Source organism: Tyto alba, unplaced genomic scaffold (genome assembly GCF_018691265.1).
Source record: "Tyto alba isolate M040663 unplaced genomic scaffold, T.alba_DEE_v4.0 Super-Scaffold_32, whole genome shotgun sequence".
Lineage (NCBI taxonomy): Eukaryota > Metazoa > Chordata > Aves > Strigiformes > Tytonidae > Tyto > Tyto alba.
In genome coordinates this window covers 5,059,046-5,082,047 of record NW_024881307.1, presented here as the reverse complement: position 1 = coordinate 5,082,047, position 23,002 = coordinate 5,059,046, and the positions used below count along the sequence as shown (strand labels likewise).

The window sequence follows — 23,002 nt, the reverse complement described above, 5'->3', positions numbered from 1 at the left end:
TACAATACTCAGGACTTGGCAGTGCTGTGGTCAGTGTCCTCTCTCCATTCACCTTCTCCTCCCCTGCTCCCCGGCATGGCCCATGCCTGCAGAAACTTCCCTTCAGACAACCAGTAGAAAAAATTGCCCAAAGTCCATCGTCCAGGAGAAAGAAACACTGAAAGGAAGTTGTAGAAAGAATTTTACAGAGCTCTGGCCATAGAAGCAAAAAACTTGGATTAGAACTGCTTTTCAGTCCCATAGAAGTTAAAAATGTTAAGGGCAGCACACAGGAAAATGCTGGAAATTAAAACAGAAAGCAAAGGTTCATGGAAGGATTTTATAGACCATTAAAAAATTTTCTTTAATGCAAACAACACAAACATTAACCACCAAAGTGTTAAAATAAAGCAGGAAATAGTTTTGTTTCAAAAACACTCAGAGAAGAATTTTAATGAAAATCAATACTTAAGTGGATTTCTTAAAAAATAGGAAATCTATCAAGATTTCCCATTTCCAGCAATTTTTTTCCTGCAAGCCATTTCCACCCCAGCATTTCCTAAACACGTAATAAATAATAAAAAAGGATCCAGCTCTAAACAATCTCTCTCCTATTCCTCGAGCTTCTTGGGGAGAGCAGCAAAGGGAAAGCAGGAAAAAGTCAGCGGTTGTCACCGAAAAAGTCAAGACACGGAAATAAAAAACTCACTTCACTTACTCTGTGAGAAATAACCAAACAAAATGCCTCCTCAAGCCCTTCCTTCTTCCCAGGACCCTCTCCACTCCCCAGACACAATAACCTCTTCCCAAAAGAGGGTTCCCAGACCATCTGGAAGGGGCAGGCTCCGGTGACCAGCCCGGCAGGCATTGCTTCCCAGCCGGGAAGGAGCTGGCTGGTGAGGGAGGGGATGTCTCAGGTAGTGACTATTTCCTTCCTCTGTCTCAATCTCGGGGTTTTGCCCTTGTTTGCACTAAATTTTCTGGACTAAGATCCCCAAGCTGCCTCCTGTTACCTGCAAGGGTGAGTGCACACCTCTTCAGTGTCCGTGCTGGGATTGGGACTTCCCTGGGGCTGAGTGGGTCACATTCTGCGTGTATTTACCACTGAGGTCACTAGCTATCAATGGCTTTCGTTTTAAACGTGATTGTGATTTTAAACGTAAGCCAAGGTGCTTTGAACCAAAGAGAGGTGAAGATAGGTGGGTGTTTGTGGATTTTATTTTATGGATCAACATAAATACTTTGCGAAGAAGCAGGTTCCTGTAGTGACAGGGGACAGGCAGCAGAGACTTGAGTGTTACTTGCTCCATATTCTGACCCTTCCTCATAGACCTGGCACATCCTACGTATGATAATGCTGGAGGCAGAAAGGGGAACGGGCTCTCTGTCACACCCCTGTGCCCCAGAGAAACTGTGGCACCTCACCACTGGAGGGGTCTCACGAACGCAGCCCTGCCTAGGGGACGGCGGGGGGGGGGATACCTGCAGATTTTAGGTACCCCAACCTCACTTGCCATCACGGGCAGCACTGCCTGGGTTGTGGCACAGAAAAGGTCCTGTGCTGCAGAGCCCGTTCCTGGACACATTATTCCCAGTGCCTGCACCCGAACCCCAGGATCCTTCCCTCCCCCAGAACTATAAATATCACCAGCCCATGGCTGTGCAAACGCCCCAGATACTGCAGCAGAGACGAGCACTAACTTTTGGGGTGTTTGGTGCAGTGGGAAGGTGGCACTCGGTGACACAGCATCCGAGTGCACTCCTGGATCTGTGTGGGGAGGGCAGAGCCTGGCAGTGCCCGCTGCCTGACACCACTGCTTTCCTGACATCCACAGGGTGCCCTGCAAAACGCAGTGTAAATGAAGAGGGAAAGTTGCTTTTGCATGTCTATGCCCAATAACATCTGTCACTTGAACATCTTAATCTCCTACTTTTACTTTCTCCCGCCTTTTTGCTTTGTGTTCTTTCCAGCTCAGAGTATTTTTACATACCTTTGTTTTTAGTAATAATGATAACAATTCTTTGCACAAGTAATCACACAGAAATGTAAAGAAACGGGATTTTTAATATCCCTTTTCATTCAGGTGCATTTTTTTTTTTTAACCGTTACGTCTTTATACTTGCTTCTAACATTCTCTGTCACTCAACTGAAAGGATTTCTCTTGTGATTCTCTAAATATTTTGGTGCCCAACCCTATTACCAAAGGCAAGTGACTGGCGTGAAGTCACTGGCCCCTGCAGCAGAGTGTGACCGGCCAGGCCAGCTCCGAGACAGGTATCTGCCGGCACAGAGCCCGGCCCTGGGAACAGCAGCGGTAGACATGGTCAGAAAAAAAATTATCACGTAAATGTCACGTTAAAGCTTCTCTTTTATATCACTTTTAATAGTTCCTATTGAAACGTGTGCTCGGGGCGGGGGGGGGAGGCTGACAATCAGCACAGCGCAAAACAAACAAAATACTTGGCGGGCGGCAGAGTACGGACGCAAACCAACAACGGCATCAAACGGAAAGGTTTTCGAGACCGGTTTCCATCACATCCCTTCTCTCAACACCTACCCGGCCGTAGGCAGGGAAGAGCCACGGAGCTGGGAGAAGCATTTCCAGCCAGCGGCGCGGCCATGGGAAAGGACCCGCCGTAGCCCACGCGTGGCTCTCCGCAGCGCTTCCAGTCACACCAAGGCTTGGGGAGGAAATCACTTAGTTTACCTTCAGAACTATAATTTTTAGGGAGGTGAGTGGCATTTTACCAAAATTTGTTGATGAAAATGGTTGCCCTGGAAATATTTATAAGCACCGTGTAAAAGACAACTAGTCATTTTCTGGACAGATGGGTATTGGGTGTTTCCCCCACACACATATGTGTTCTTTATTATTTTACATGTAAAAAACATATAGGGAAACCCACCAAAAGGAAACAAACATACACATTTCAATCATCTATATTTTATATATTAAACAGGGACACTTCTTGCCTCACAAAACCACATGTCCCATAATCCAAAATGCCCTGAAAGTGCTAATGACACCAGTAAACCAAATCAACTTCCCGTTAAAAAAAAAAAAAAAAAAATGGGTGGGGGGGAATAAATAAATTATAGAAAAACATAGAAATGTAAATAACCTACCAAGACACTGACGTGCCACCGAGCTGCTGGTGCAGCAGGGGCTACAGATACAACATCTGAGCAAACACAACCTCTCCTTCAGGTTTTTACCGAGGAAAGCCCCAGCCCTCCCCTGGAGATGCGGAGCCACCGCCACACTCCCAGCGCATTTGCCAGCTCAGAGAAAAAAAAAAAAAAAAAACAACCAAACAAACAAACAAAAGTAAAATTTAAAAAAAAATCTTAATTTACCTGAAAATTAAAATCATTTCCCGGGCAGGAAGATTAAAACACAGCGATGGCGGCCGGTGGCTGCTCTGTCTGACCACAGCGCGCAGCTCAGAGCAGCGGGCGAGGGGGAACAGGAGCCGAACAGGGGACCAGCTGTGGGGCTCTTTCAGAGGGGAAAAAAAAAAAAAAAAAGGTATCCGGAAGGTGATTCACACCTGGAAGCTGTGAAGAAATCAGTCTGCCCGTGGAGATGGTTCTCCAAACTGTAGGAAATCTCTTTTACTCGCTGGGATTCTGAGCAGCTCTGGCAGCATCGAGTTATTCATAGGATTCCCCTTTTCCCCTATCGGAATCAAATAAGCCGTAATTCTGGTCTTACCTGTTTCTTTTGAATGCTTCTCTACAATTTTTTATTATCATTTTTGAGTATATAGGTGTCCTGGAAGCTCTGCCCGGGATCAAGCCCGACCTACCGCATTACAGAGGGAGAGGTCGAGCACCAGCCCAGCTGGCGAGGTTTTAGGGGGGTCGGGCCGAGGCATGCCCTGCCTGCCGCGCTCAGTAACGACAACATGCTGGCACGGGTAAACATTTATTTTTAAATCGAAGAAATTTCAGGGAACGGAGAAAAGTCCGGTATTTCGAAGGGAAAGGGAAACTTAAAGGAAAGTCGCCCCCCCTCCCCCTTTTGTTTTTTTATTTTTCGGCTCTCCCCCCATCAGGCAAAGCTCAGGTTTGGGGTGATGCTGGGGAGAAGCCGGGGGTAGTGCGGGACTCGCGGGCTCATCGCTGCCTTTGCCCCGGGTCCTCCCGCCCGCCGGGGAGGGGGCTCCCCCCGCATCAACACCCCCTTCCAAAAACGTGACCCCCCTTCCTTCCCTCTGGGCTCCGGCGTGACCCAAAGCTGGGGAAATAGGAGCGACTTGGGGGGGGGCCCGGAGCGGGGCAAAACTCCCCCCCCCCCCCCCCCCACCGAGAGAGAGGCAGGAGAGCCCAAGCCGGTCGCCGGCCCTCCTAGAGGCGGTGGGGGCCGGGGCAGATGTCCCCCTCCTCCAGGATGTCCACCTCGTCCTCGGGCTCCTGGAGCAGGAAGGGGCCGGGGGGGCCCTTGCGGGGGTCGGTGCCGGCCGCCTCGGGCAGCTCGGGCTCGGGGGAGCTGGGCTCCCGGCTCTCCTCGCCGCCCGGGTGTTTGGGGTCGTCCTGGGTTTTCCGCAGCTGTTTTTTGTGCTTCATCCGTCGGTTCTGGAACCAGGTTTTCACCTGGGGAGAGCAGGAGGCGGGAAGGGGGGGAAAAAAAAAAAAAAAAAAAAATCAAAATTAAAAAGCGAAGGTGGGGATGCTGCGTGGAATGAGAACAGATGCCGACCGCCTTCCCGGCGGGTACCTGTGTCTCGGAGAGGCTGAGGGCCGTGGCCAGCTCCACCCGTTCGGGCGTGGAGAGGTAGCGCTGGATCTCAAACCTCTTCTCCAGGCCGGAGAGCTGCGAGTCGGAGAAAACGGTGCGGGCTTTGCGGCGGCGACAGTGCTTCCCGGGCAGCTCGGCGGGAGCGTGGTGCTGGAAGAGGGCTGGCACCGGCACTCCTGGGGGGACACACGGCCGAGAGCCGGGCTGCGGGCGGGCGGGGAGCTGCCCGGGGGCTTCCTCCCTCTGCGACCCCCGGCTGGGCGGTGGGGTCTCCCCCTCGCCTCTTTTATTTTGAGGATTCTTTTTTTTTTTTTTTTTCGTTTATTTTGAGGTCGTTTGGTTGTTTTCGTGTCGTGTCCGTCCCCCCCCCCCCCCCCGCCCCCAGCACAGGCAGCCCGGGCAGCGCTCGCAGCCTGCCCGCTGCGGCGGGAGGGGTCAGCCCGGCGAGGCCAGGCTGGCGGGGAAACCTCCACCCTCCCGGCAATTAAACCAAAACGAAATGAGCGCGGAAAAAAAGCCCAGGGAAGGACTGGAAAAGGCTGGGAGGAGAGCGATCCTCCACGGACATCCCGGTGCACAATTTAGGCTGCCCGGTGGAAAACTTTGGAGGGGGTCCGGGCAGGGTGAGCGGGGGTGCCAGCCCCGGGGCGGGGAGCCGGGACCGCCCCAGCAGCGCTACCGGGGGGGGGAAAAGCGAAACCCGGTCACCGCCTGGAGGGACAGCGCAAGGCTAAAAGACATGCTATCGGTCCAAAAATACAAGTAATTTTTTAAAAATTAAAGGCAATCGAATGAATGACAAGCTGCGGGGCCGTGGGCTCCTTTCCCCGATAACGAGGGCTGCCCCGTGGCGAGGGGGGCTCGGGGAGGGTCGCAGCCAGGATTTCGGTGAAGGATGAAGAGAGGTGACCCCCCGCTCGCCCCAGAGGGACTTGTCTTCCACTGCTGGAGCATGTCCCGTCTCTTGTGCCCACCCGTGTCCCCACCTCGATGCCAGCGGGACGCGAAAACTCCTCAGGTCGCCCCTTGGGCAGGGGCCGCACTTACCCGAGGTGGTGAGGAAGTAGGGGTGATGATGATGCTCCGGCTTGTGCAGGGCAGGGTGCGGGTGAGGTGCCAGGAGGGTCGGGGCTGGCATCAGGGGGTACCCATAGTCCAAGAGGGGCACGCGGGAGGCCAAGGAGCCGGGGAAGTGCTCGGGGGGCACCTCCCGCAAGGGCTTGGGCTTGTGCAGCAGAATATCCTCGATGAAGAAGGAGGTGGGCCTGGGCGCGGAGACGGGGTGCACGGCAGAGGTGAAGTTGAGGTTCATTTCGGTTGTGTCCCGCCTCGAGCAGCGGGGAAGGGAGCGAGCCGGGCGGAGGAGATGGAGGAGACGGGGCGGCCGGCTGCACCTCCCGGGCCCCAAGAGAAACAAAAATAATGCTAATAAATAAATAAATAAATAACAATTAAAAAAAAATCCGGAGCAAAATAATTAATTTTAAAAATATATATATATATATATATATATAATCCCCCAACCAGAAATAAACTGACGGAGCCGGGGGATGTGAGGCGGGTGGGTTTGGGCTGCGCGGGGAGATGCGCGCCTTTGAGGCGCGGTGGGCAGGGGGTTCTCCAGCGAGCCAATGGCGATCGGGCGGGCGGGGGGCCGGGCCCGCCGGGCCACCCAAACCACCGCGGAGGGGGCGCGGAGGGGGCGCGGAGACGCGCAGCCTCCCCCGCGCAGAGCGGCAGCCCTCAGCCCCGGTCCCTGCGGAGGGCTGGGGACGTTTTCCCAAATATTAGTATTTTCTCCTCTTTTTTTTTTTTTTTTTAAAAAAAAAAGACAAAAACTTTTGGGGAAAAAGAAAATATAGTGGCGTTTTCCCGACCTGTCCCACGCTCCGCTCCTAACTTGTCCCCCGCATGCAGCTTGTGCCTTTCCGCTCAGGTTTTTACCCCGTTGGGGTTTTGCTCAGTGTTGTGCTAACACTTTTTTTTTTTTTTGTGTCTTTCCTCTGTTTGTCTTCCCCTCCCTCCCTCCCCTCCCCCCCCCCCCCCCCCCCTAATCTGTACCATTCATCTCCCCGGAGTCAATTTGCTAAAATGAGGGTGATATACCACATCATAGCCGAGATAATTTCGGTTCGCATCTCAGAAAATTGCTCCAATTATTGATGTTAAACTCAGGGAAATTAAAAGAAGGCACTTCTCCTTCATCTCCTGATTTTAAGCTCTAATTTGTTGAAATCGAGTTGTCATCACAATTCCAATCACTACCGTTAATAGTAAAAGTGTTCTAATAGAGCCAGAATTCGCACAACCCATGCTATTAGATAATTAAGAAAGATGTTAGAAAGGCAAGTGCTAATCCTTGGGCACACGGGCAGCATTTCCATCTGATCCAGCAGGTAGAACAAATTAATTACCAGAATCAATTAGTCCTAAAAGTACAGTTCTCAGGGAAGTGTAAGCCATGTCTTCCATATGGATGAGCTGGTAAATGGTAAATAGATGAGGAAAAACATTTAAAAAGAATAGAAATGGCAATCGTCCGGTTTTAATGAATCTGGAGCTCGGAGCACCCGAGTTTTCCAGCGGTGCCATCTATTCCCCGCCACAGCCACGCGTGGGCGAGGGCAGGGGCAGCCACCGGGGCTGTTAAGAACAACTGGTTATAACGCGTGGCAGCTTTTAAAACACAGATGCGGCTCCTTCATCAGTCCCCCTCGGCCAAAACTCGGGGGGGGGGGGGGGGGGGGGAGAGCAGCACAGAGCTCCTCTTCTCGCTGGGAAAGACCCACGGGAGCGGTCTTTTATATATATATATATATATATACATATATAGGCAGTGCGTGTTAGCAGCCACACACACGCTTCGTTTCACACGCGTAGTGCCCACGCGCGGGCAGGGACCACTGCGCTCCCCACGCGCTTCAGCGACACGTGTGTATATATATATATATATATACACGTATATCCATCTACCTAACTATACATCGTGCCGGCACAGTATGGATGCGGGCGCACCGCGGCAGCAGCGCGTCGGGAGGGGCAGGGCTGGGGGAAAGGCGCGCTGCAGCCCGCGGAAAGCTCCGCGCTGCCCCGCGGAGGCTGCGCTCCTGCCGGCGCTGCCGGCAAAACTCCCTCTATTTCTCCAGGAGGAAAAAAAAAAAAAAAATTAAAATAAATTTAAAATTAATCTATTGCAGCGTCCCCTCCTGAAACGCCCATTTTGGCATCAGCCCGGGTTTTTGGCTGAGGGTTTAAAAATACAACAGGCTAACAACTTTCTCTGAGGAGCAAATGAGTAAGCAAATGAATCAACAGTGATGAAACGGGTCTAATGCCCGACTTGTTAATGGAGGGAGCGCAGCCAGGGGCGTGTAAGCAGCTTGACTGGCCACTTCATCAGCTGAGATTGCTTCTTCGGGAGGGCTGGGGCTTTATTCATCACGGGGGGGGAGTGTATACATACATACATATATATATATATACACACATACATATATTTTTAAAGCAGATCTGAGAGATTAAAGACACGTTACTTCAGGCAGATTGGGTCACAGCTTCAGGACTCCGGCAAGAGCTTGCTTGCCTGACAGCCACATCAAGAGGGGCTGCTTTGCAGAATCCCTCTTTATTTAGGGTATAGCTGGGGAGGGGGGAATGCGGTCACTGTTTTGGTGTTACCTTGCAGCAACAGCAGCAAAACCCGGCCCCAGACCAGGCAGTGGCATTTCAGGCACTGCAGCCTCTCCTTGGTGCTAATTCAAGGGCAAGAAGCAGAGGTGATAACTCCCCATCTGTGGAGAAGTCCCCTGAAAAGAAGATAACCCCCAGGAAGGGGGGTCGTCTGCACTGCAGTCCTCACACACAGGGATTTTTTAAATTATTTCATGGCTTTTTGTGATGGGAAGGGGCTGCCAGTTGCTTTCCACCATCGGCAGGCATTGTTGGCAGGATGGCCTCTTTGCCCTACGAGCCTCTTACCTATTTTGGCCTCTTCTGCAGGTCCCTGCAGTGGTGGGGACCCAGTAGTATGGATCTCACTCCAGGACCCCCAAACACTCCCAGCCCTAGCTGCACTTTCAACCCTCCCCTCAGACCACCACCACCCAGATTTGCCCTTTTTTTTCTGGATGGCCACATGCACACAAGCACGTATTCCTATGCATTTCTGCATACACACACAAGTCCCTTTGCTGCCAAATTCAGGGGTGACTCAGGTCTCCAAAGAGACCCGCTGTGAACTCCTGTCAATGGAGTGGGGTCCCCTGTTGAGGTGGTCCCAGAACTTGGGAGATCCCAAATCCCACAGATTTGGCAGAAACTGCCCCAAACCTGGGCAGAAGCTGAGGTCTCGCTGGGCTGAGGAACACATCTGGGAGAAAAAATGAGAGGGACTGGGGTCAGTGCAAGAGAAGGAGAAGCAGCAGGTTTTAACCACTGTGTGTTTCCCCTCCCATGGAGGGGGGACCAGAATTGCCCCTCGATGCTGTGCTCTTGCATCCTCCCCCAAACACCCAGTGGGACAGCGTAACATCTCAGCCCACAACCCCCAAATGGTACAGGCCTCCTCCAGAGGTCTGGGAACCCAGGTAGTTACACTACTGGGGAGTTTAGTTTGTTGTTTCTTCAATAAAAATAAATTATTTCTACAGGCTCAAAAAGCTTGATAAACTTTGCTGGTAGCAATGCATGCATATCCCCCCTATATATGTATAGACACAGCTACCCCTTTCATGATTTAATAACACACATAATACACGTGTGCCTTGCTTACATAAACACCAGTTGACATTACTTGAACACTTAAGATCATTTGAAAGTATTATGGGGAAATTTTCCCAGGAAAACAGAAATTTATTTGACTTAAAACCTAGGGGGGTCATTTAAAAGGTCGGTGCAGCTACATTGATGTTGGGAGCTTTATTTCAGTGTGTTGCATTAGAGACAAATTTGGTGCAGTTTAAAAATACATGCACTTACCTTCCCGTGGCTCTTGAAGAGGTAAGGTAGCTTGGGAGCCTAGCCTTTTCATGCCTTTCAAGACAAATCCACTCAAAAAGGAAGGGTTAAATTAAAAACAGACAGCCTTGATATGATCAAAATGGGAGCCTGGCAGCAGGAAAGAGGTCTGAAGAGCTCAGTTTGAGTAGCCACACACGTAACATAGAGAGAGGTCTTTTGAACACAAAGCATGGCTTAATGGAGAATGTTCCATGCATGATGCTTCAAGCAAAACCGCTCCCCACCCCGAGGAAGCAGGGTGCCTCTGCCCAGAGGCTCACTGGGTGCTGCGGGCGAGAGGGAAAAACACTCCTGTCCTTCACTACAGCCACTTTCCCCATCTACAGCCCATCTGCTTTGCCTACATCCACCGTTTCTCTGCAGGTCTCCAAGACCTGTCTCATCTTGTGCCCAACCCTGCCTCCTACCACCCTGCAAGCTCACTGGAGAAAATCCTGGCTGCCAGGAGCAGGGTGCTGCCTTCATGATGAGAGGCTTTATAAATTCAGCTTACCTGACATGACAAAGTGGTGGGAAGCCCCTCCAATGCTAAGTTAGGTCTGCACTTGAAGCTTTTACTGGCATTTCAGTGTTGCCACAGGTAATATTTTAATGTTGGCAACCCTCTAGCATGCCTTGACACCAGCTCAAACTGGAGAAGGTCTCGGGGAATGGGCTTGGAGGTCAAGTGCTGCCTAAAGCAACAGGTCCTGGCAGGTTGTCTCAAGGTGGATAATGCAAAGGACAGGGCTGGGGAGGGTGGAAAGAAAGTGTCAGAGAAAAGCTTACCTCCTAACTGGGGTTGATGGCAGCACCAGAAGATCCAGCCAGGTCTTCCAAGGCTCATAACTCTGCCACCCCTTGGCTTTTGCAGCCTCAAAAATATTTCGTCCTGCATCCCACAGACTGGCACACTCCTTCATTTGTAGCTGAGATGAAGAGAAGACAGAATGAAAAACAAAGACATAATCAGCCTGTTAGTTTTACTCCAACACAATAAACACTCAGGTTAAAAGCTGGGTCTGTATTATTCTGACAGAATCATTGAGTTTACCCACAAAGGTGATGGTAATTTCAGGGCTGTGGTTGTAGGTAAAAATGACAGGGGAGGATGGAAGTGTTGCTGGCGTGGGGGGGCCACATTAAGAAGAGATTGAGACAGGAAGGTACTTTTGAGGCTTGCATCACTACCAATAACTGCAAGAATTTTTGTGAGGAGAAGGGATATGGCATCAATGACAGGCAAAAATTATTTCAGAGAGTAAAAGATGAGTCTCTAGTTTCCTTACACGGCTCCCAAACCCAACTATCTATGCGTGGGCTCAGGAATTTAATTCCTAAATACAGAATTTTGTCTGTACTGAAAATTTACCTCATTATTTCATAATCCTGAACATTTTTTGAAGGCAGGGTGCTTACATAAAGAAAATGAAAAATTATAGGTTTGGCCTAAACATTTTCCCTAAAATAGGGTCTCTATTAAATAAGACCTAGGATCTTTTTAATTATCTAATATTTGCATTTAACTTCAGCAGTTATCTGTACTGTTCCAAAACGCAGCAAGATTATTCCTTTCTTTCTTCCTTTTTTTTTTCTTTTTTTTTGGAATGAGTCAGAAATTGGGAGGGAGGCTTACAAGTTTCTCTGGGACCTGCTTTCAATTAGTCTTCTCTTCATTTGGTTACATATCAATTCCTCCTCATGGTGTGACCAACCCACGGGCATTGCTTACTCCCTCGAGGCAAAGGTGATTATTTCACCCAAGACCATCTGTACTTTGGGATCTCAGCTAATCCTTTGCTCTCAAAAAATCCATTCCTGCTGCCATAGTCCCTGCTTTGCTGTCGCCTGTAGCACATTAATGCTTATGCATTTTCTTTCATTCCAGCTGTGTAACAATCATCTGCAAAACGCAACATTTTGATTCACTTTTTTGCTCTAATGACTCAGAACCTCCCTTGTTTCCCCAATTTCATGACATACGAACCTTGTACATCCTCGCTTTTAACCTTTGGGGCAGGATAATCCTCTTTTTCCCTTTCTTATCCATTCAACCTTTATTTTACTCCCATTGTTTTCCTATTGTTCTTTGTATTTTTCCTCTGATTATTTGTCATACTCTATTTGTAGCTCCAGGTTCCTCATGAAAACCTCATATGCCCTTTCTACTTAGAGGAATATTTTGAACATATAATCCTCGAGCCTGATCTCAGGCTGGCATAAATCAGGAGTAACTTGTATGAAAAACAATGGAACATATAAATCTAAATGATGCAAATACTTTGATTTTTTTCAATTCCACTCTTTACTTTCCAACTTTAAAGGGTCTCATTTTGAAGCCTTCAAAACAAAAAGCACACAAATGATGCACTCCAAGGTCAGAGGAAGCTATTATGACCACTCAGTCTGACCTCCTGAATCACACGAGCCAGAGTTTCATCCAATAACTCCTGTATCAAACTCAGAAAAAAGGTCCAACCTAGGTAGCCTGTGGAATAAGCATATCAGTTTTCTAGCTCTTTAATTTATGTTTGATACATCACAATACATACATAGGAAATACATGTTTATAAATAGGGTGAATGATCAGCTTTCTCTTAGCTTTAGATCTCTAGCAAGCCTCTAGGTTCTTCTGTATTTATATTTTAACTAATCTGTTACTATTTACAAACTCTACACTAAGCTTTTGTAAATATGATTCAGTCTTCAGGTAAAAGGTCAATCTCTACTAGCAAGTAGACTTGATAAATTACTTAGGACAAGCCTCAACGTACTGGCTTAGTTTTTTTCTCCTAGTTTAAATACACGAACTGTTATATCATGCTGAGATAGAAGATGTACATAAACATCACGTCTTACATCTCTCACACCGTGTGCGCCACATGCACAGTGACAGTCACAAACCGATGCTGTCTTAGCCGATCATTTTGTTAAAAGAAAAGGAATCATTCTTTATTGAAAGATAATTAAACCTTTTTCTTTCATGTTTGCTCCAAACAGATTGCAAAACTAGTTGCACCTAGTTTACAAAAAAGATAACCTTTTTGATGATCAAAGGAAGAGATTGGTTCCATTACTTGCATTAGTCAGAGTTGTCTGTGCTGTGGCCTTCAGAATAAAGGGAGAAATGTACTTTAGAAAGATCTGAGTAACACGCTTTACTTGAAACATTTTTGTATTATATTGCTTCTTGACTGTTTCAGCTTACTCTGTATCTGTGCACTTTATTTTAAGCACTCCACAAGTGGATGACAGGTCTGGGGGAAAAAGGTAGAATCTAGTCAGCATCTCACAAATGCATCTTCAAATAATGCTTTAAAACTGGGAATTACATTTTGAAATTTTTTTTATACATTTCCAAGGATGAGGTATTCAAATGACAATAAAATATTGTCTAATGTTAAAACACTTTGTCACATTTGTCAGTATTATTTTTAAATGGAAATATTAAAATGCTCTGGGTCATCTGAAACAAGTAATGGTGCAGGCAATTGCCTCATAATAAATTAGTAAGATATTATTTGCATGATTTTTCCACGCTTCAAAAAATAAATTCAATTTATTCAGTTCCACAGTATTTGATTCAGTCCAGCTATTCCTCGCTCTTTCTGATATTTTATTTTAATATGATTTCCTGCTAAAAAGAATGAGGCTTGTACATCCCTCTCTAACTCTCCTCTTTCCCTTGGTAAGGTTTTAACAGAGCAGCCTATTTCAGTCAAATTAGTTGGACAATTAGCAGTCTCAAACATACACTTTCTCAAAATATTTAATAGGTGAGTGGCCAAAGGGAAGGCAGTAACTTCATTATGGCAGAGTGAGTCTGAGCTGCAAGGCTGGAAGAACCACGCAGGCTCGTGGCCACCGGCCCCTCGCTCCTCCAAACAGGGGCTGCACGACCAGGACCTGTTCAGGCAATAGGACGGTGCTATAGGATCATCCTTAATTATTCCTGAAAGTCTATAGGTGCTCTGAGGGGGAATGGTAACTTTCTGACAAATGTAACTGGGCTACACGGTCAGTTTTGCAGCTTGTATGCAACAAAACCCCCAAGCTTCTCCAATCTGAAGAAAATGCCAAACTCTGTATGTAATGATCTTTCTTCAAAACAGGACAAGTGTGATGAAAAACTTCACAGACTTAGAAAGATGCTATGATTTCTTACATGTGGGATGTACAAATTTGGTGGGGTGTTTTTGTTTGTTTTGGGGGTTTTGTTGTTTTTTTTTTTGGTCTTGGTTTAGCTTCCACTCAGTAATTTTACTGAGTTATGGGGTTTCCTAGTTCATAAATATGTTATCTGTTCTTTAAAGCTAATGTTAGAAACAATCAGTGCAATGTAAGCACAGGCTCACCAATGCAAAGAAAGTATTTGTTCTCTGTCAAAATCTGCCTTTGTTTTCTTTTTATTTCAGAGGGATCAAGACTTGGCATTCAACAGCCTACAGCCGTCTTTGCAAATCAGTTTCCATTTGTTATTACACATGGAAAACTAAACCTAGAACTCCAACAGGTCAAGAACCATAAACTTGAACGGAGGAGAACAGCAGCAGAATTATGAGAAACAACATATCATACAAAATATCCTCAAAGCTAAGAGGGCATTTTAGAATATTATGTGCAATATAATGCATCTTTCTAACAGGGTCCCAAAGAAGAGACGTGTATGTGCACGCCTGTGTGTCTGCTCGTCTGTGCTTTTCTGTCCTACTGAGATCAGTACTTGAGTCTCAAAATAAGTACAAAAAGGAGAATTTTCCAGTTTGTATCTTCTGGCAAATGCAATTTTCCTCCCAACACACATTAAATTCATTTAGCCTAGTGCATTTTTAATAGACATTATTCATCTATTACCTTAATGAGCTTGTGGTGAAAGCATATTGCCTCCCAATTTTAACAAAAGCAGTCTAATATTGCTGCAGCTTTTTCCCCTTTTGCCTTCTAAGGCAGCAGCACAGCGAGGGGGAAGAAAAAAAGCTATAGAGACAGATAAGGTTTTTATTCTGTGTCACAACACTACATTAAGAATAAAACCTTCCACTTAAACACTTAAATGAAAACATCGAGAAACTAATTTACCATTTGTAACCACATGATTTAAGTAGGAGCAGCTTTAATTTTCTTCCCATTTTCCTCATATTCAATGTGAGCCCACATTAGATTTCACTGGCTCAAATCACAACACTTAAAGCCACTTTCATTTTCTTTTTGATTAAATAATTGAAATTCCTGTCACTGCCTGCACTTTACTAGCACACAAATTTTATGTGTAAAGATAAATACTCTTTCTTTCTCTGTTCCCTGGCTGTAGGCTTTTTTTTTTCCTTTTTTTTTTTTTTTTTTTTTTCAGTTTAATCTTAAAAGCAGGCAAGGTTTAGTTTATTGATGGTTCCATAAAATGGATCAGTACTCCATTCACCTATTTTATGGAATTATACCGCTCCCATTAAGTGATTGTTTGGAGAAATTATGGAAAGCCATCTTCTCTAATTTAGCTGTCATCGTTGTAAGGCTATTGCTATCCAATCCTAAAAGGACAGGAAGCCGAGTTACTCGTGTGCTGTTCCCTCTCCCACATGCACATCCATTAATGTCTGAAGCCTTGACTTTTATTTAAGTATTTGTTTCAATTAGGGTAAAAAGTTTTATTAATGCTCCCTAATAAGTTGCTCTGACAAAATTCAAGACACTTTCTGTGGCAGCTCGGTGAATGGCCCAGTCGATACGCGGCGCCAATTAGCACTGCCTGTAACGAGCCGTGGGCTCAAATGCAGTTTCCAGCTCAAGGGAGAAAAACCCTCAAGACTCACCCACCTCTGCCACTTCTAACCGGTCTTGCTGGGCTGCAGCAAAGCCCATTGCCATTTCTTTTGCTTTTCACCTGAAGATGCAGGGGAGAAGCAGCACCCTTTCAAACGCTCCTGCAACAGATCCCACCTACCAGCGAGCAGGCTGAAGAGGCTGGTGACAGCTTGCTGTCTTCATCCCACTTGGTCTCGGGCCATGAGGGTGGACAATTGCCACCTCCCCAGGGGGCAGGGAGGATGAAGCAAGGGAGTTTCATGAACCCTGGGCTTCGTTATCATTTATGACTTAGACTTTGGAGCAAGTGACCCTGCACAAGCTGCTCTGGTCTGGGTCCTCTGAAGGGTGGAGGGGTCTAACTCTGATTAACAGGGTTTAGGTTGGCATACCTTTGTGTCTCTGTGCTTATGTTCCTTATATATGAAGCATATGTACATATGTCATGGGTGCTCTGTATTTTTCAGCATCAGCCTCACGCTTTAACACTTTTTTATGGTTACTAAGCACAGGAGATTTGACACAAAATAATAGGTGTTTCCTGAAGACCGCAGCAGAAGACTTACAAAAGACATTTAAGTGAATTTAGAGAGACTCTGGAGCCTCTGTTACTTCCTCTAGCCAAACGGCAAAGGCTCGTGTAAAGCTCTGTGTGTCCCCATTTTGCAGGCCCATGGAAGCAAACAGAGGAGGCAGAACCCGGCTGGATCCACATCGTGCCCTGCTGTTTTAGTATCTTTTCCTAAGGCATCAGGTTCCTCTGACCAGGAGGTATTGTAGGGTCAGGAAGGACGCAGGAGAGGAGCGAGGCCATTGCCGCGAGGAGGGATAGGGGCTATGGAGACAAATTTGTAAGGAACTGGACTTCCAAGAACAGCCAGCTTCCATAAGAAACACACATTATGTTTCCCAGCAGGAACCATTTTGCCATTGCATTGCTGTGAGTCCTTTCCTAATCTGACACTTTGTTTTTTCCCGGGCGATGCTTACAAAGTGTAGAGGCCCTTACAGCATCATGCAGGAGAAGTAGCTACGAGGAGGGGTCAGGAGGTGCAGGAAGATTTCTTCCTTTTCTGCAGCAGCACAAATAAGAAGGGCAATGTGTGTTCCCTCTTGAGTGAGCTTTTCACTGATGTGAAATAATACAGAGCATGGACAGACGTGGCCTGAAATGGCAACGGGCAATGTGGATGTACCTGTGACCCCCAGCCAAGCCCAACATGAGCTCTCAGAGCCACAAACACCACCAAGAACAAGGATGTCTCTGCAGCGGTTATAAATGAAGGCAGAAATGAGATTGTGAATCTAAATCAAACCAGATTATAAATCTGTCAAAGATTAGGGCAATAAAACTTCCCAAATAGTAGTCCAGCCGTGCAAATATCTTTGTACTAAGCAGGACTGGCAGCCAGCTCAAGATCTCCCTATGTCATCTCCCTGCCCCAAACATGCCCTGCGCTTCCCGCCTGGAAAAGGACGGGTCTGACAGCCTGGCTGCTGAATTCCTCTCTGACTCCAGCTCCCATAGTCACCATGATTTTTAGGTGCTCTTTATCAGCAATGCCAACCAAATCAGAAGTTTCATGCCTCAATACGCAGCAACACGCTCCTGTTTTCTTAGAAGGAAAAGTCAGGATATTTTTATAATCCCCACAGAATAGCAACATCTTACTGCTGACCTCATACCCCCACCAAAGCAGTGATGGCTTTGAATTCTGTATAGAGTTCTTGAGGACAGGTTTGTCAGATTTAAAAGGTGTACTCTTTTTCTAACTGTATCTGCTATGCTAGTAAAATACACTGCCTTTTGCTGCCAGCCCATCCAAGATTGTCTCATACACCATCAGGAAAAATGTTAAAGACAACTTTCATTTTCATGTAACACATCAGCCCATTCCACACAATTTAGAAGTCTTCCTGACAGTGTTAAATATGCGTTTTCTAATGGGGAAAAACAAAACACAAACAAACAAACAAACAAAAAATCCCAAAATAAAATAAATAAAACCCCAAACTTCCAGAGGAAAATTTTCCACCAGCATTTCCAAATAAGTTAGGTCCAGAAGTTAGGGACCTTTCTGCGAATAACGCAATGCCACAGCTTTTTACTCTGAAAGGAGGTCCAAGAAACAGAAGAAAACCAGCTTTGTGATTGCCCCTCCCTTTCCCTCTAACTATTCATCCTAGAGGACATTGTTAACATATAATAACTGGGCATGTCAGAATCAATTAGGTAACTCATAATAAAGCAGATGCTGCTATTGTGAAGACGATGCACTGCAAGTATGGGTATAGGAAGGCCCTCAGCACAGTCCGGGCTAAGCAGATATGATGCTAATTGAATTCTTGCTGGCAATTTTTCACCCCTAAATGAACAAGAAAGAGAGGAATCTTAGAGTCTCATCTGTTTAGCTTGCGAACAGGAAAATGTTTTCAAGTGCAGTAAATGAGCAACCTAATCCACAGAGATGTTAGCAGGAGGGGTTTCTTTAATAAAAACGGTGCCCCAAAACCCTAATATGTTCCAGGTGAGTTGTGCCCTGTTCCCAGAACACCAACAGGGATCAGGGAGTGGGTTATTTTATTTAACCTTAAAGCAGACTGAGTATTTGTGCAGTTTTTGCTTGTCCAGAGGCTGGAGATCCCACACAAGGCAGCGAGGGGCTTTTCACAGCACGGCACACCCGCCTGCCACTTGCACCGAGGCACTTGCATCAGAGCTTTAAGGAGACTCTGATAGCACAAATATTTCAAATACGAACAGGAGAAGGACTTAATTAGACCCTGGGCACCTGAATGAGAACCTACTCCTCTCCATGTCCCTTTACTTCTAAACCCACCTGTAGAAACTTGGCAATTCTCTCTGTTTTTCCTTTGTAAGGCTGATGGGAAGAGGGAAGCTCAGCTCTGAGCCCTGGTGTTTAAACCCGCTCTGACGTCCCTGAATCCCTGAAGCAGCCTCTGATGGCCGAGCAGATGGAGGGATCTGCTGGGCAGGAAAACTGGGGTGGCACAGATACCCCAGGCTCTCCTCTGCGGTGCTCAGCCATCCCCAAGCCTAGAAAAGAGAAACAAGACCTTTCCCTGGAGGGTTAGATGCTGGTTTGCAGGTTAAGCCTCACTAAACCAAAGGTGAGGACTCCCAGATTTTTACGTGGCCTGAAACTTGAATTCCAGGGTTAAACCTGCTGGGTATTGGTTTTTGGCTAACAGCCTTGCTTTTTATTACTACTGGGACAAAAGAAATGATTTCTCCACCTCATAGTTATCAATGAGTAATTAAGACTCTTCTAGTAACCCTATGCTGAGAAGGTCTTTTAAATTAAAATATTTTCTATTTTATTTTTTAGCTGCTAAATGAAGATTGGGAAAAATAGGCTAATTACAGATATCCTAATTTAGCTCCTACAATAACCCATAATTACACCCATATTTATCACTTTTGTGCTGGACACTTTAACCTGTTGTGGTTTGTAATTAGCATGTCTGCATCAGGGGCTGTAAGCTAACATCATCTCACCCTTGGTCCAGCTAGAGTTTTGATTGAAAGTGTGGAAACGAACTCTCTGTTTGTGAAATTGTAATTGGGGTAATTTATAAGGCTTCTTTATTAGCAGCAAACCTAGGTTAGAGAGCTAGGCTGGATTTTAGCAATCTAGGTGACTCTAAGTGTATTTTATTAAAGAGAAATTGCAGCATTACTGCTGAGCAGCACAAACATGGTCTTTTTGAAGGAGAGAAAAGGCAGAGTTTGATCTCAGATCAATACCTGGGATCCTGGCTGACCTGCGCTCAGAGCCTTAGCAAGTCCCTGCTCGCACTTAACGGTGAAAAATTGCCTCGTGCCTCAGTTTCCCCACCCACAGAAAGGAGATAGAACAGGGATTCAGGGGGTTGAGGTGTCACCTGCGCAGCATTCCTGCTTCACCCCACTTTTGCACATCTCCACAGCCTGGCACCCCCCTATTCCCCCAGTTACCTGCAGCAAGGGCGAGCCTGCACTGCACTGCCAGCGAGCTGCTGCCCTTTCAGCTGAGCCCGAAAAAGCACAGCCTGCCCAAAGGAAAGGGAAAATATGGTTCTTACAGCTACTTTGGGATGCCCCACTCTCTGCGGCTGCCAGCAGGTCTCTCCTTGTTCCCAGTATATGCAGCAAGCATTTGCCTTCATCCTTGGCTTGGGAATGTGCAGGGTGGATCAGGAAAGGTGAGCACACCTTGAGCAAACCCACATACTCATTCCCATCCTCAGAGGCAACAGAGGGTGGTTAAAGTTAAGGACATGGACACACATTTCAGAGCAAGGCTAGTTCCAGTTTTTCCAACTTTTACCCTGGTTTTAATCTCCACTTGACTTAAAGCACCATCAGACCCAGGAGAGCAGAGCTCAGGCACTGCTGTTTGTCTACTTGCAGCTCCCTGGAGCTGGCAACATGTTATTTCAGCTTTTTTTTTTTTTTTCTGTAACAAAGGGATAATAAAAAGAAAATAAACCTCTTACTACCCACACACTAAACCTAAATAATATTTGGGCAGAAAAGCTAGAGCCAAACACCCCAAAAAATGCTGGGGAGAGGCCGATACCCCCCCAGAGCCCCCTGCATGAAATGCCAGCCTGCATTTTGAGGAGGGGAGATGTGGCTGCACTTACACTGCCAGGCTGTTACACCCGGAGGGGAAGGGGTACAGGTTGCAAGCGTTGCCGAATGGCAGCGCTTCCCTCCGGCTGGGAGCACCTGCTTTAATGCAGACACAAATGGATTTACAGGGGAAAAGCCTCTCCTGGCTGCACCTTGCAGAGCTGGGGGCAGATGCCTCTGGGTGCCCCCTGCACCCCTGGGGCTGAGAAACATCAGCTTTGCAGACTCAGCCTAACAGAGGGAAAGCTGAGTTTAAAGCACCCCTCAGCAGCAGGATTGGTATTTGCTAAATTCAAACCATGCTGTCTGCAAGGGAGATTAATCTCTTTCCCTCTGCTGCCCGGAGAATTCAAACCCAGAGAAGCTGCTGTTTTTTTCTGGCGAAAAACCCTGTTGCCAGCAGCCACCTGGATATCCCCAGCTCAGCTCTGCAGAAGGACTCTTCCCTGGTGCCTGGCTCTGCAAGAAACCTGATGACTCAAAGGGTCCTGTGGCATAAAACTGAAAAGTAGGGGGGTTTTGCTGCTAAAATGTTAGTATTTCACGGGCCCAGAGAGCTGTTCTTATAGTAATGACTTGATTTCTCAGGGTGCTGCAAGTCATCAACCCAAAGGGAAAACTGCCTTTTCCCAGACAAAGACTCCCAGACTCCCTCCATCAGTTGTTTTTCCTCCCTGGGTGGTCAGATAATTTCTGTGGCCTCTCTGCCCTAGGCTAGGGGATGCACTTTGGGTCCCCTTCTCAAAGTATGGGGCAGGGAGGGGTGACTGACTGTAAAACCATCCAGCTCACAGGAACAAGAAGTTGGTGGCTTTCTGGATGGATCAACTCTCCCCTGATCTCCTTTGGGAGCTAAAATACAGTGAGGGGACATGTACGTACTCTGTGCACTGCAAAACCAGTGCTGTTCTGCCTGTCTCACCCTACCCAGCTGAAAAAAATAAAGTGTCCAATGGTCTAGTGTATTCAAATAACAATTTGTTGTCTTCTAATGAAATTGCACTCCTCTCAATTAAATAGGGGGTGGGGAGGGTCAGTATTTTAAGGACAAAATTCTGGAGAAGTCCTGCTAACAAAAGCCATAGAGACTTCAGCAGAAACCAATCAGTGCCACAACATCTATTAGTTGTGAAGAAGTTTACTGTAAGACACAAAAAAAGTCAAGAAAAATGAGGAGTGTGATCTTTGCACTAAACAACACTGCCTTTATGGAAATACTCAGAGGCAGGAAAGAAGAAATTTGTTAAATCATGTCATTTTATTGTTCTGAAATAAAGGGCACCCAGCACTGCCCACACTTATGAGGCCATTCAGAGCTGATTTATTGCTTGAGACCACAGAGACAAAATCAAGCCATTACAACCTTTTAAAAGCTTTCTTGCAACAAACTAAAAATATCCATTGCTGACAGATGCAAGCTGTCAATAAGGAATTTAAGAACTCAGTATGAAGAGTGGAAAGAGTGCAAAGTCTTGATAAACATCTCAAATTGGGTCTTACTCAGTGGGAAACAAGTAGTTTATAGTGGTAATTGTAAAGGGCATTTCACATTGAATCAATTAAATGAAAATCTTTTAAGCCCTTTTTAAAAAGAGACCTTTTTAAGTTAACAGGTGATTTTAATTGGAACCATGGGACTTGCATCATGGGAGGTGGGTTGGGTTTTTTTGTTGAGATTTTTTTTTTGGAAGCATTCAATATAGGGGAAAATCGATACACTTCCATCAGCATTTGAACTCCTAGAGTCTTGTAAGTTGAATAGTGAAACTAAGCAAGAATAAGTTTGCTCTGGTTTTGTGAGGCTTTTTCTAGCAATTTAATAACTCCTTAACTGTGAAACGTGCAGAATTTGTCAAGACTGAGTTACTTTAGGATAATTATTTTTAGTCAAAATCCCCTGCCACAACCTACGATAAAACAGCATACATTTTTAGAGATAATTTACCTTTAGAAAAGATGTCAAGCATCCCAGCTGACACCATCAAAAGCAGCAATTGCGTGTGAGCAGCATTTTACTTTTAAATTCCTTTTCTTACTTCTTCACAACCATGAAGGATGCTCTGCAGAATTATCAGCAGCAGGCAATGCCTGTGACCCCGAGGGACTAACGCCATGAGCAAATAACCTCCCCTCAAAAGCAAATGACACTTTCAGCAATTGCCTTTTAGAACTGGTGAATTCCTTCGCTTCCCATTCCTCTGTACTCCATCAAATCTAGCACTAAATGCCCTGCAAAGCTGCAAGGTGTGATCCAGAAACACCAGCTACCTGCCTGGGAGGAGGCTAGGGAAAACCAGGGAAAGGGATAAGACACAGTCCCTGGGTAAAGATCTGGACCTGGTTCCCTCTATGGACCCCCCTGAGACAGACATTAACTGGATTAACCTGTGGATCCTTTCTTCTGTGCAAATAAACTTCAGCCTTTGAGTCTCATCTCCTAAAATTTGGACAGAAATGCCTAGTGTATTTAAACCCAGTAGGGTCAGCTGAGATCCAGGGGCAGGCAGGCAGCTCCTGGAGCAGGAGGAAGGTTTGCAGACCTGCAGGGAGAATAAAAGAAGGGTGGCAGAAAAGCCAGCAAACACACCACACAACCTACCTGTGGATTCTTCACAACCAGTTAAACGACAGCTCATCCCTTCAACAAAAACAACTAAGGCTTTGTCGGTGCTCCCTTTTGCTAGCTGCCCATGAATTTAAGCGTGTCCATTAGAGACCAGCCGAGGAACCAGTCCCAGAGCTGGAGGCTGCCGAGTGGTGAAAGCCAAGGCATTACAGACACAGAAAGCTCCTCCTGCAGCTGGGGAAGGAGCAGGCAGAGAAGACTCTGATCCTGTAATGA

The 23,002-nt window shown here is 46.5% G+C and overlaps 1 protein-coding gene across 1 annotated transcript; it reads right to left on the bottom strand.

The window, feature by feature from the left end:
* Window positions 1-4,229: 4,229 nt before the first annotated feature.
* Window positions 4,230-22,843, bottom strand: BSX (brain specific homeobox). Its single transcript, XM_042800364.1, has 6 exons — window positions 22,760-22,843; window positions 10,509-10,648; window positions 8,400-8,527; window positions 5,769-6,146; window positions 4,701-4,897; window positions 4,230-4,576 (listed from the first exon to the last, which is right to left on the bottom strand). Exons 4-6 carry the CDS (start codon window positions 6,031-6,033, stop codon window positions 4,331-4,333), a joined length of 708 nt encoding a protein of 235 aa, XP_042656298.1. The 5' UTR covers window positions 6,034-6,146; window positions 8,400-8,527; window positions 10,509-10,648; window positions 22,760-22,843; the 3' UTR covers window positions 4,230-4,330.
* Between the last annotated feature and the right edge of the window lie 159 nt (window positions 22,844-23,002).